Source organism: Odontesthes bonariensis, chromosome 21 (assembly GCF_027942865.1).
Source record: "Odontesthes bonariensis isolate fOdoBon6 chromosome 21, fOdoBon6.hap1, whole genome shotgun sequence".
NCBI classification, from domain to species: Eukaryota; Metazoa; Chordata; class Actinopteri; order Atheriniformes; family Atherinopsidae; genus Odontesthes; species Odontesthes bonariensis.
Window position 1 is genome coordinate 28,538,614 of NC_134526.1, and position 14,870 is coordinate 28,553,483.

At 40.0% G+C, this 14,870-nt stretch overlaps 1 protein-coding gene across 5 annotated transcripts in view; it reads right to left on the reverse strand.

Annotated features, from left to right (window-relative positions):
- The window catches only part of hdac5 (histone deacetylase 5), a 52,943-nt gene extending 39,207 nt beyond the window's left edge, over nucleotides 1–13,736 (reverse strand). Inside the window, exons 1-3 of one of the 5 annotated variants that reach the window (XM_075453567.1) lie at nucleotides 13,451–13,736; nucleotides 4,212–4,320; nucleotides 2,954–3,100 (exon numbers count right to left, since the gene is read on the reverse strand). In XM_075453567.1, coding sequence (XP_075309682.1) covers nucleotides 2,954–2,975 — 22 coding nt within the window. In that variant the 5' untranslated portion in view covers nucleotides 2,976–3,100; nucleotides 4,212–4,320; nucleotides 13,451–13,736. Of the gene's footprint in view, nucleotides 1–2,953; nucleotides 3,101–4,211; nucleotides 4,321–13,417 lie in introns of all 5 variants that reach the window. The other 4 variants (XM_075453568.1, XM_075453565.1, XM_075453564.1 and 1 more) reach the window with 4 other exon arrangements.
- Between the last annotated feature and the right edge of the window lie 1,134 nt (nucleotides 13,737–14,870).

A 14,870-nucleotide genomic window follows, 5' to 3' on the forward strand; every position in this document is an offset into this window, starting at 1 on the left:
TTTTTATATGTGGAAATGAGCAGCACCTGGTTCATGTCGAGTGTTTACAGCACTTCTCCAAATATGAAGCAGTAACACAAAGAAAGATAACATTCCAGAATGTGTTTTTTTTCATAAAAAGTTACAAGATGAAACTCTTTCACCTTATTTGTCCGTAAGTACAGCCACATTTTCAGGGGTTTTGGTCTAAATATTGCAGATGTTTCGGCTATTGTGAAGACATCCTCTTGAAGAAAAACTGGTTATCAGCAGATGTGAAGCTGTTCAGAAACTCAGAACTGAAGAAAAATACTGCAAAACCAAACGGAGTCTGATGTGCTGTGAGAGATGACTTCTAAATGTAACTGTCGAATCACAAGCAACCAACGCAATAAGAGAAATCCTTTCAATTCAAGACAATGAGCAAAACATTCAATGCTGCTGCCACGAATCAACAGAGTCATCATCACATGAAATTAATACTTCCAATACATCAGCTAACAATACAAAAAGCAGCATTTCAGAGGCATCGAAGTGTAACAAAAACTCATGGCAAGGTCACTTTTTAACCAAAAGCTGCAGTGCTCACTTCGCTGTCAGTGTGGATATTATTAATTGAAACTGCTGGCTGCTATTTATAGTGTTTGTTTGTTCCATTCAGCAGTTCAGCGGTGAGGCTGTGCTTTACAGTGAGGTTCCACTGTTACAATGGAGAATAAAGGGATGTCTCTGACTGCAGGAAAACCCAGTGTGCAAAAAAAAAAAAAAAAAACCCAAAACTAAGCAGGCGTTAGATCCATAAACAAAACCAGTAGACAGACTCAGGACAGTTCTTATTTCTGCATTTGACAGCTCTTCATCTAATGACTGACAGCTGCCTTTCCAAAAATGCTGCTGATGAGGTTTCTTTGTATCATGTCTTTGGATTTTATCACCTTCATCCCACCTCCTCCTCCTCACCTTCATCTCCCTCATCAACCTCTCCTGTCGTATAAACCATTTGTCCTACGGCTTGCATCTCAGGACCGCCTCAGTATGAGTCGCTTGCAGTGACTAAAAACATGGAAACAGGAGAAAATCTAAAACAGAGGTCCTGTATTGTTGCACGCTGACTTGGACTGACATGTTGCTTTTCTGTTATCTAGAACGATGATTATTAATTCAAGACATGTCGGCATCTTAAATTATTCTTTCGAAGCACTTTGCAGGTAAAAGAGAGACAGACCAGGCACCACGTCTGACATCTCAATGGTCTAACATACTAAACGCATCTGCTGAAGTTGTGTGTGTGTGTGTGTGTGGATGTGTGTACTGCAGTAGCTCGGCGGATGACTCATCTCTGCGTTTCTATTTGAGGAGCATCAACCCCTGGAGTCACACTGCTGTCTGTGAGTGGGTGTGTGTGTGTGTGTGTGTGTGTGTGTGTGTGTGTGTGTGTGTGTGAGTGTATATGCACACTCTACCTGTAACCATGACAACCACATTACAGTCAGTCAACTAGTCACTTGGTTTAAGCTGTCAAAAAATACCAAAGGAGGACTTACACGTGTGTCTCAACTGTTACCACAAAAGTCAAATTGCTGCAGAAAATGGACATGAGAGGTATAACGCATCGACCGGTGAACTATACCCACCCTACAGGTTCATTAGAAAATATTCAACTGTCACTGCTTCAATGCACACTGAAGTGAGATTTAGACCAAACTACATTCCAACATCAGCATGCCAACATCATAACTAACAAGTGGGGCTCGCAAACTGTACAAAAAAAACCACATCTCTATACTTTTAAACAGAATAGCTGGTTAGCCGGCTACTTAGCAGTGCATGCTAGTTTGTTTTAGAACGTTCTCATTTCTCGAAATGGAATGCACCCTTCATTAAGTACACCTCTGCTTTTTCTGTTTCAAGTCAAAATGTCCTTTTGGATTTTGATATTGTCTGTGATATTGACAATGCGCAACACAGAAACACATTTCTTGATTTAAATGTTCCAGAAACCAGTCACACTGTGACTCTGCACAGACTTAGTGGCGTGTACGCACCTACCATTGCTTCCATTACCACTGGAGCCGACACAGTTTAAAATGCAGAAACACGTCTAATGTCTGAAAATCATTTGGATTTCAGAGGAAGCAGGTAATAATGGGCAATAGTGGTGAACCTTGGATGCTAACAGAACTTTTCTTGAGTTGTAATTCAAAGTAAAAAATAAAAAATACATCAAACATAAATCATCAAATGCAATTTTTTCCTGTGCTATAAAGTACCAAAATACTCCACTCTTCTACTAAATATACTACTCAAAAGTATCAAGCCAATTCATTTTATAAACAACTTGTTTTCATTTAAAACATAAAATGGATCCCTGTATGAGATTAAAATAAACTACAAATACGGGATAAAAGGGTTAGAATTTGGAGCAGACATTTATGGTCCTCTCAGGGTGATTCCAAACAACTTTGCTGATCCCGTTCCATCGCCACTATGGGGATAATATTTGCATGTCTAAGTGAAATATCTCAACACCACTGGCATCATCTGGTCAAATTTTCAAACAGTTCATTCTCTTTTCCCAAACACCTGCAAAACCACAGTAATGATATTGTGAAGCCTCTGAGTTGCAGGTCGCCATGCTAAAGCTGTCAGTGTCAGTAAAGACTGTACTAAAAACAGAGGTGGGTGCATGTTCTGTATTTCAACTCTGAGGTGCTGCCTCCTCATGTGGAAACTATTCAACTGCCTTCAGTATTTTACTCAAACTTGCACAGAAATTTTTTGTTTGGTTTGGTTTTAGAGCAACGAGAAAGCATGGCTCATCACACCAATCCTGCATTCAGCAACCAGCCCCTGACCGATCCAGCACTCACAGGAGCAACAATGCAGTGCGTGTTGCTCATACAGATTCAGCCTGAAGGTTGACAGCATTCAAACTTCCCACATTTTAAACCCCAGCAGGCTGACAGAGACTCACCTGACGGCGGGGATGAATTCATGAAGGGTGAACCTGGACTTCCACTGTGTTAAAGTGGATCTTCAGAGTCGGCCATGAGTTAAAGAACACAAGGTGGACAGGCAGGTCGACAAATTAGACTCTCTTTTTTTCGATGTAGACTTTTTCCTGCAAACACACACACAAAAACATCTTTCAGCACAAATTCAGCTAATTTTTAACTGCCCTTTTCTCCGTTCACACTGAGTAACAATTCTACCAGCAGCTCCAGCACACAGTGTGACAGATATTAAAAGGTTTTATAGCTCCAGAACTGCAGCAGTGACCTGAGCCCGCAGTGGTTGAAAGCCCAAGGCACATTTCTTGTTTTTTTTAAAGAAGTATCCACATTTTCAGTGAATTTATTGTCACCTGAAGGCAGTTTCAACCAGTCATGTCTTGTGTTATGTGACATTTAAATAGCTTGAAGTGTCGATTGCTGATCTAGAAAATTAGATGATTCCCACATTGGAGAAACAATAATCCCAGAGACTGGAGTAGTTTCTATATTCTATCAGATTCCAACTCCGATCCTATTAAATGTGCAGTGGGGTCTAAAAGACTGAAATCACAGGTGAAATATTTAACATTTTCTTCAACATAAACATAAATTCTTTCAATACAAATTATAAAATTGGTTTAATGGGTTGGGTGAAAAGCTGAACCTCTGAAGAATGTCCATAATCTTCAACATTTCTGACTATTTTCTCTCTTTTTATATCTTAATGCTACATGGTAAGCGATGATCTAGCAGAAAAAATTGCTCTAATTTGATTCACTTCAGCAAGTGATCAAATCCCCTGGAGTGACGTCTTAATGCTGCTTAAATGGAGATAAATAATTCAAACAGATCTGTGCTGCAGCACAAAGAAATGAACAAGCTCAAAGATTTGCCTCAAGTAGAAGAATCTAAAACTTGTTAGCAAACCGTAAAACTGCACTTAAGTCAGACATTTAAGGTTTTTGATGGTGTCTCGGACTTTCGGACTCTGCTGTATGCTACTGTGTTGTAATGTTTCACTAAAAATATGTGGATCTTTATTTATCTCATTGTAAACAGTGTATGTTTACTCTTTTTTTCTGAGCTATGGAATCAGTCAAGTCTGATACCAGAAAATTAAAATTCTTCTCTTAACGTAGGTTTACAGTTTTCTTCATACACACATCTGGAGGAACTGACATCTAACTTTATCTGAACACAGCTTCAGATTGGAAACCACAGCCTTAAATGAGTACTGACCCATCACTCTCCTGGAACAGAACGTTTTGTTCGTTCCTTTCAAGAAATAAGCTGGACCGGGACACTCACTGGAACTCACTGGAACTCTCTGGTCCTTTGGCGCCACCTACTGCTCACGTGTCAATACAGTTTCAGAGAAGCAGGATACCAATTAAAGAAACACCACACATGGACATGCTGAATACTGGTCTTGAAGGAATGTCAAAAGGCTTTTGTTTGTCTGCGTGTTCCATACAAGCACTGACCACCACACACACACACACACACACACACACACACACACACAGGTCTCTCTGAGGTCTGCTGACTCTTAGCCCACTGTTATCAGAGCCATTTAAAGCTATAATGTGTAATATTTCACGGACAATGAATGTCTCCATGTTGCTCCGCCATTTTAAAACTACGGGATTTGTAGAAGGACATGTCATCAGCTTCGCATTTTCCGTTCATTGGAGTGTAACACTCTTATGTACATTCGTATGCTGAATATAAAGAATATAAGAACACTGCACTTTTGTGATGGAGATAATTAATAACGATTGAGGTAATACTTGTGAATGATAAGACTCAAATTTGTTAATAGACAACGTGAAATATTACACATTATGGCTTTAATGCTATTAACTGGTGGAGGGTATTTCTGCCACTGGATTTGTCATCATATCACTGCAACACTTACTGGTCTACAAATCCAGCTGAATGACTAATGGTTAGCAGTCATGTCCAGTATAATGGAACAACTGGTTAACATGTACGGTGTGTCCTTTTTGTTTGTGAGCACCTCACAAATGTCTACAAGTGTGTTATTTAAGTGCTGAATAAAATGATCCATGTGTACAGTAATACATTTCTACATAGTAAACCTTTAAATGTTTACTTTAAATGCCTCAACAGCCAATACACTGTTTTTATATATATTGTGGGCTGCACGTGGTGTAGTGGTTAGCAAAGTTGCGTGGGTCCCCCCCGCCCCCTCGAGTACTCCTGCTTAGGTTAGGTTAATTGGTGTCTCTAAAATTGTCCCTAGGAGTGAGTGTGAGCGTGTGTGTGGTTGTTTGTCTCGTTTGCCTCTGTGTGGCCCCGTGATGGACGGGCGACCTGTCCAGGGTGTATCCCGCCTCTCGCCTGATGGCCACTGGGATAGGCTCCAGCTTGATGCGAAAACAGCTCTAAATGTTACTGTAGTGCATATGTAGACAGATTTTTATTTTTTTTTTAAATGTCAGCAGGGTTGTTAAGCAGCACGTTCCACTTTAATCTAGCCCCACATCATTGTTAATATCATCTACAAAAACAGATGAAGTGGAGGTATTGTCGCAGGTAAGCAGGTAACTGCTTTCAGACAACCCGTGAAACATAAACAATGATAATAAAAATCTTCAGTGTGTTCAGTTCAGACACCTGGAGATGGGTCTTTTAAACAGAAGATAGTTTCATGTGTCAGACAATATAACACGGCTTGTAAAGTTTGATATTGGCCAACCCAGTTTCCCTTTGTAAAGTGTAAACTAAAAATATTTCTAAAAAACATTGCAAATAACTTTAACTATAAAACATGTTTGCTTTAAAATCAATCAGAAGTAATGATGAGGAAGGGTTTACCACCAAGCATGGCCACGATGGACTATGGCAACGCAAGAGAATGTCTTCAGGGTTTCAAATTTGAATTTCTGTTTTGGAAATCATAGGCAGATCATGGAGAGAGACAACCCAGTTTGTTTTCCCCGCACCATTCAATTAAATTCAATTAAATTCATTTTTATTTATATAGCGCCAAATACAACAAATGTCATCTCAAGGCACTTAGATAATAAAGTCCAATTCAAGCCAATTGGAATTCAATTAATTGTAATCATAATTACAATTAATTAATTAATAATCATTCAAAAAGATAGCAGCTGTATGATATGTATTCATAAATGCAGCCTGGGTAACTTCCAGATCTGCGAGGGCACAATTAATGCAGAATAACACAAATAGGTTGTGGAACAACATGTGCATCTTTTTTTCAGGGAAAACTTCTGCTCATTTCAGCAAGACAACACCAAACCACATTACAACAGCATGGTTTCATAGATGTAAAAAAGTCTGAAAAGATCGGGTATGCGCCAACTGATCTGTCGAGTTTCAGCTTAACTGATCAGTTATGATCAGAGACCAGTCTTATTTTTCTTTTTTTCCCAGACACTCGTCAGCAAGAAGCATGTCTTCATTCCCAAAGATAGCAATCTGTAATACATGAAAACATGTCCGTGCAAAACAGGGTGTTGAGCTTGGCTTTGAATTTGGGAAGAAAAAACAGAAAGACTACCTGTTGACAGGGCAGAGATGCTTCTATTCGTACCAATGACCTCCTTGTTGCAAATTTCCCCGTTTTCTTTTCTTTTTTTTCTTGGTACACTAGTTTCAATTCCCACAGTACAAATACCGCACTTCTCAAATCCACTTTAATATTTTGAGATGAGTGAAAAAGAGAAAAAAGTTAAGGACCAATAATCTGGTGCATAAAGTGGGATAAACGCCAATTTGCTTTTCTGTTGGATTTTGAACAAATGCCTCTATCCACAATCCTGGAGTACTTAGCATTATTTTGGAGAGAAAAGACCCAGTAGCTTGGTGTCGTTTAGAATTAAAGTTATGTTAAAGCAATGTTGTTTGCCAATTTAAAACAAATATTATAAAAATAGATTTATATCTGTTACCTAGAGTTCATTGAAACAAAATCAGACCAAATCAGAATCAGCTGGTCAGAACAGAAATCAAGCAATTAAAGAGTAATCAGTGAAAAATTTGGAAAAATTTGGAGACTTGTTATCAATATCACTTGATCATAGTCGGTTTTGGACGGCAGGACACATGACTTGAGGTTGTTATTTTGATCCTGAATGAAGTTGAGACCTGCATGCTTTGCTGTTCTTAATACAGTCATTATAATGTAAAAAAAGGAACCAACTCGAGAAAACAGCCACAGAAAGTCACTGCAGTGTGAGAAACCGTCATCTTTAAATCACAAAGCCCTTCTGATGCAAACATTCACCTGGCAAAGGGGCAGACAGTCTTCAGAAAATCTACTTACATTTGGTGCTTGTTAGGAGTTCATCTCAAACCCTGAGTGAAACTTTCTAGGTGTGTGCATGTCTTTCTGTATGCGTGTGTGTGCATGTCTCTTTGTATGCGTGTGTGGGTGTGTGTGTGTGTGTGTATATATAGAGATTAAGGGGCTAACTAGTTTTGAGAGACTAACCTGCTGGCCAACTGCTCCATTAGATTAATGACTTGTACACAGACACCAGCAAAGGCTTAGAAGGAAAGAGAGAGAGCAATCCACAAACTACAAATCAGCCTCTTTCTCTCTCACGCTAAGCTCTTTTCCCTCTTTCTCCCTTTCTACCACCTCCTCCTCCTCTTCACACAACCATTTCCTAAAATACCTGGCCCCTCCCATTCTGGAGAGGAGCAGGAAGTGCTGCCAGGCAACCGGGGGTCTGGCTGTCATGGTAACAGTTCACCTGAACACCTCCTCCCTAAACAAACAGCAAGTGTGAGCATGAGAGAAGAGGGAGCAGAGGACTAAGAGTTAAAATCGTTGCTGATCTCTTGCTTTAGGTCTCACACACAAACGTCTACGGCCATAACCGGAACTACACACACACACACACGTTGCACATGACCACATATTGATTATAACAACAAATTAACAAGGAGCTAAAGAGGAGACCATGTTGATATTGGAATAACAGGGATCTCTATCTTTAAAAAAAACCTTTTCCAGAACATTTTATTTGACAAACTCTTATGGTGTGAATCACAGCCTGGATATCATGTTCCTGTTTGTGGAAATTGCTAAATGTAGGTGTTGTAGATGTTCAGACTCTCCTCCTCCACACACCACCATCTGACTGTCCCAAATCCACCCTGCAACAAAACCATCCACCCTAACGTCATTACAAACTTCCTTCAGGCTAAAACGAAAAAAAAAAAAACTCGACATCATGGAGTCATTCAGGGATTACATGAACAGATAGATTACAGTTTAAAACCACTGTTGAAATATGGAAAGTTCAACAACCTAACTGCCAAGTACTTTGAAAAAGAGAGTGCAGCTATACCACAAAGAAGTGCTGCAGATTTAAAGGCAGAGCGCTCTCTAAAAACTAAATATTGATCCAATTAAATTGTTCTGTTCCTTGAAAACTAAAAGCTACACAATGAACTATTCTACAAAGCATACCAGCGTTTCCCCAAAACAACTTTAGACTGAAGATTAGAAAAAAAATTCAGAATACACAGCACAACAGGGGCAAATAGGTATGATTTGGATGTATGAGGTATAAGTCTCCTCTTCCTATAATTTTTTTTCAAATTTATAGGAAGAACACCATGTCTATTTTTTTTTTCTCTGTAATCATCCACTAAACTTTTGTTTGCCATCACAGAAATCCACCTGCTAGTTACTGACAAGCTTTGGCACATCTCCACTGACATTTTGAAACTTATGAGTAACCTTCAACAACGTTATTGTAAAAAAAAAAAAATTTGGAGAGAAATGGATGGATGTTGGACTTAACGGTGTTCATGAAGAGACAAATTTGCCTTAGTCGCCGAAATGAAATAAAACTTGTTTGCTTAAGTTCTCCAGAGCAGCTTGCAAAAAAGCTGCTCTTTAAGGCAGCTTCTTAGCAAATATTCAGCCCAGCAGGTAACACACGGTGACCTCATAATGTTCCCAACTGAAGCAAAACAAATCAAAGCCCTTTTAAGACCTGGGATACGTAACAATAATGGCACACCGAGATGTCAAAAAACACAGATTGAACTGAATATTCACTGCAGAAACGGGGACAAAGTCTGCAAAGTCACACTGCAGTTGTGTTCATGGAAATTTTGCTTCTACGTAGTCGACCTGCTGGTTGATACTGAATGGCTTCTTACTCATGAGTGTTTCACAGCATTTTCAGAAGCTGTTGCAAGCTTAATAAAAAGTAATCCATGTTGTCAGTCTTCATCTGTCAGACAGCAGAGGCTGCTGCTGCTGCTGCTGCTGCTGCTGCAGGGAAAATCAGCAAGAGGGAAAAAAAAAAACCACACACAGAGTTGAAAGGCATTTCATGACACAGTTTGGTCAAACAGAAATGCAGATCAAACGTCACCCACCCCTCTGCTGCTCTGTGCGGGGCAGAGTGCAATAGAGGGGAATATTTGATTTGCCACCAACTACTTTACCATATGTTCAATAAAACCTCCCAAAAGTATCGATAGTAAAGATAAATTTTAAATAAAAAGATAACAAGAATGTAGAGATGGAAAACCCCAGAAGTTGTTGCACCTTCTCCATCTTTTATGATAGTTTGAATTTCTTGAGGTATGGCCCTTATAAATGACGAACAATATTCTTCATCAACCATGATCCAACTTTCTCGCAGTTGACAGGTGAGCTTTGCAGGATGAAGCCTTATCATGGAGGTGGAAGGAGAAGGATCTATTTAAATAACTCTGTCACTGTTATGTTTCTTGCACCTGAACAAGGCCAGTCATGACATACACCAGATACTCAGTTAAAATGACTTAGCTGCTCTCTATAGTTAGCATGTCCTCCTAATGCTAATGCCCTACAAACCATAGTAGTGTACTATACTGGAAACACAACACAACAGAAGCTATACAATTCAATAAGCCAGCTAGATGGAAAAATATAATGGGACTGTATCCTTTTAGCTGTGTGTGCAAACTGTGTGCAACTTACTTATCAACAGGCATGGGGCTACACCATCACAGGACCATTCTGATCAATTTCCAGGTTGAGTTTTGCACCCTTTGCTCTGTGGCAAGAAGTCATTATCACTCTGAAAAATTACCCCAGCACCATCAAAGTCAGCAATTAAATAAACTTGTTCTGGGTCACATCTGTGTTTTGTTTACTTTTTACAAATATAAAAATCTGAATGAATAACTTCCAACTCCAGTGATCGAATCAGGGGTTGTATTTTTCTCTACAACTATATACCCTGAGCCTGTCATATTTTCTGAGACAGTTAACATACCTTCACATACCAAAATCCCCACAAGAGTCTGTGGCAGCAATTCTTTCTTTTAAAGCAGTGAAAAAGAAGATGTACTCAAAGAAAGCCATTTAAATATCAACATCTTGTCATTACAGTCAAGAAAGATGACACATACACTTAAATTTGAGGAGGCTTTTCAAACTTAACATCTGTCCAAGCAGACTACTTACATCAATCTGACATTATCCTTCAGCGCTGTGGTGCACTACCAGCAATTCCAGAGTAACAAGCTTCTGGCAGTATGGTTTATACAAGTTAGAACCAGCTAAGCACAGCATGTGGTGCCACTGAAATTCTAAAAGTGCTGGTTCCCCAAACCAAACTGTTCCAAACTAACAGTCACAAAAGACAATGGACAAAGCAGCATCCTGGAAGTTCATGAGGTCATCATACAGGGAGGCACTCTGTCACAGCTACAGCACTGACCATTAGGAAAACTTTCTAAATGACATTCAACTACTGCGGATGTTCCATTTCCATCCATGGGCAAAGTGAAGTTACATTTGCTGGGATATTCCAAAACTTTCAGCACAGAGGGATGGGTACAAAAGACCAGGCCTGTGCTCAACTGTTAGCCCTATAGTAGGTGTGTGTGTGTGTGTATATATATATATATATATATATATATATATTTACCTTAACACCTGAGATTCTGTTTAGAGGTTTTTTTACCCTATGAACCCATGGCAAACAAGGACAGCCAGTCACTTGTAGATCACAAACAAATGCACATACAATCAATAAATCAACACCACAAATAAAACCTGGAATTCTATCACAACAAGAACGAAGAAACCATTGTTGTATTGTATTTCTATAGGACAAATGGATACAAGGAACATTGAAAGACTTTAGTAGGGAAAGTTGTACTCATTTATGAATTTCAATTCCCATAAATAAGGGAAAAACATCTGTGAGAAGACCACTAAGAATCTATGCAGATAACTATGGGTGATTCCTTCCTCATGATCTCGTCCCTACCCGACACTGGTCCCGCCTGAGCCTGTGTTTTGAGTTGGTGGATAATCTATCATTACACAGCTCAGCCTCCAGGTGTTTTCACAGCAGCAGATGCTGACGCACAAATTTGTGCTTCCACTTGGGAATAAGACCACTCTTCACCATCGAGCAAGCTGCATGAAAGCCATCCCATTTTTAATTGGTCTGTGCTGTGCTTAGCCTTCCGGTTTGCTTCACTCTGAAAGAGTTCTGCGGTTTGAAGATGTGTGTGCAGCAATATTTGCCACAGAGATTAGTAAGAGGTGCTATTCCTGGTTGTTATGAAGCTAGTTGGTCTTTTTTTAAATTTCCATCACTGTGCAGACTGAACAACCTTCAGCCTTTCTGGGCTCTGACTCCGCAGTTTTCCCGAACTGGCATGCTAACTTTCTTGTATTGGTGCATTTTGAGGAGGCGAAAGAGACGGGCCATAACTACCATATGTGTAACAGAAACTGCAGCTGAGTGTGGCGCTTGTTTCAGACAAGATAATAATGTACCCTGAGGTTTGATGGAGCTCCAGATGCGAAATAGAAGCCAAAATCTCACAAGATTGACAGCTAATAGCAGTTCACTCCTTGGACCCACGTCAGCTGAACATCAGCCTGCCGGGACACTGGTGTTTGAGATTGTGAGAGCAATGGTGACTGAACGGAGAGACATCCAGCACAACAGAGACCAGAAATCTACTCTGAAAGTCTTCTTTTCTTATATTTGCTGTTTTAACAGCACATCTCTCATTTCTCTCCTCATTTTTCCTCACTTTCTCTGGAACATATCTGGAACCATAAAAGGAAGCATCGCTCCATCTTGGACACTGTGCAAGATGTCTCATAGACAACCACCTGATTCCTTTGGATAACGTCCTGTTTGTGGTTTTGATCTTTACCCCCATAGTACACAACCACCTCACTTTGTTTTACTCTTATACGTGATGGAAAATTTTACAATACTGTGAAAACATTAGCAATCGTTAGCTAACAACTGTACATCACCAGCACACTTCCCACTGGTCCTGCTCAAACCTTTCCTCATCCTTCTGTCATGTAGCAAGCTTATGATTATAAAGTAAAACCCTGTGAATTTTATTTTAATCCACAACCAAAAACATAGCTTTCGCGATATGTTATTACACTTTAAGTCACTCCGGTTGCAAACTTGCAGTATTTAATAAAAGACTGACTTGTAAGTTGCCTTACACATGTTTTTCACTGATGCAACAGCACCAACACATACAGCAGTATCATGTGCATGTACACTCCCTTTCAGTCAAAGAGAACTTACAAAGCTTGCATATCTACACATCAAAATACTAAATGCAATGTTATCTGACAGTGATTCCCTTCTACTTCTTAAAAACGTAAGTATACTCTCCAGGTGCATTTTGTAATTTCCAATTATTCTTTAATGACTACCAGAAGCACAGGTAAGTGTCACTTAACAAACAGCTGCTGAAATAAAGTTTGACAACAAAATAAACACAAATTGTCACCAAAGCTGGTGAGTTGTATGGACGAGGCTGCCTCTGCAACTGTAAGCAGACAGAATTTATAAATATATATATAATGCTTAATATCCTCCAGAAGTCAGTGTGTTTAAGTACAAGGTTCTAAGACATAACCTGATTCATAAATGCATGAGGGGATCTATTAGGTTAGCATTGAATTAACACTGGTGCACAGGACCTGTTCTGATACTGCGACTTAATACTGGGAGTTAGTAATGGTCGTGACTCGTGGGCAATTAAATATTGGCTTTCAGTCACCACTAGCCATCAGTATAGAGTTAATTGCTGCCATCCGTTAGCTTTGGGCTTGTACTGGTTGCTGGTTAACTTCTGGCTGCCAGCTGCGAGTTGTATCTTAGATGGCTGGTAGCTCTTAAGTTAACTCTGGGCATACATTTAGCTGATCCATGAAGGCAAATAATACCTGCAATAACTGTTACCTGTTTGATAGCTAGTTAGCCGCAGTATCTGTCAGGTGTCAGCTTCTGTCCTTTAGCTAGCTCGAGCACTTACTATACTGTTTCTAAGTAAGCTAATGCGTTAAGTGTGCGGTAGAAATGAAACCAGCGGTCCAGGCACAAAATGTCACTTTTTAACCCCATAGCAAGACATGAAAATATTCAGCTGTTAAGTCATACCGTTCTTGAACGGTCACGCACGCACGCACTCACTCTCACATAAATGACACCGTAGATGTCGGCGGAGCTGAGGTCGCTTCCTCCCGGCTTCGCCCGCTACCGAGGCTCGGTGTGTCCCTCGCAGACTCCGCTGCGCTCCAACTGCGCACGAAAAAAACGCGTAAACTAACAAGCAGGATGCGTCTCACCTCCTACCGTTTCACCTCCATTTTTACAGTCTGCCTCTATCCCTCTTTCTTTCCCTCTCGCGTTCTCTCCCACCACCACCAACAACAACATTATTCACGTCCTCCTCCTGCCACGTGACCAGTCTGCTGGGGCTAAAAATAGACTCAATGCAAACCGATGGATGCAGACAGACAAGGCAGAGAGACGGGCAGGCAGACAGACACCTACACAGTTGAGTTTCTCACGATTTCCTGCTTCATTTTACTTTGCCATGTTTTCTATTTCCTCAGTACACTCGGTATAGTATATAGTATATATTTGCTGTATTCAATTCATCAGCATGACAAGTAATGACTACATTTTCTGAAAACAATACTTCGTCATCTTTGAAAAGATCTCTCTGCTAATCTGAGGGTATTTGCAGAATCCTTACAGAGGTTTTTAACCCGCATAATCTTCATGAAAACATCTCATCAGATGCTCATCTTTGTGACAGGAAAATAACAGAAATAGGTGTCAAAGACAAACTGCGACTATATCGGCACATGCCTTGGGGCTTAAGAATCCCGGGGGCTTTTAAAGCTCCAGATTTATTTCATACTCAGTGGTATTGTAATTTTTTTAATATTGGAACATGTAGCTCTGAAGCTCAGTAATACAACGAATTGAGAACTTAATTGCATGATCTATAAGGAGAAAATAGTTCAAGGAACTATCTTTACTTTTATAGTTGTTTAGGTTTCAGATTCAAAATGCGTGAGACACAATGCAAATCCAGCAGTCAAGAAGTCTTAGACACTCTTGAAAAAGATAAAAATCTTGAAAAAAATCTGAAAAAGATTACAGATCCAGAGGCACCCCTCATGTCACTGGATGGCATGCTTTAATGTACATATTCACAAATGCATTATCTTTTAACTCGGCCGAATTCAAATGACACACAATAACCCCTCTGAGCTCTCAAGGCACCTGCAATTATGGGGCCACATGGGGCCACATGCTCCAATGTTAATCCAGTCATGGTAATCTCTTCATTACTTTTCCCAGCAACAAAGTACTGTGGCATGCTATTGTTTAACAAGACTGTAAACCCTGTCCCAGACCAGCTCTTTTCCCATCATACTCTGGAATCTGTGATAAGGCCTGTCACGCTTCAGATGTCTCCTCATGCCAAATCAGTGTGAGCAAAGAAGTCCGGAATGCATGAAATGCTGTGATTTTCTGCTCTCATTTAACGCGCAAACCTGTTCATTACTGGGACTGCGAATCCAACTCCAAATGGGAT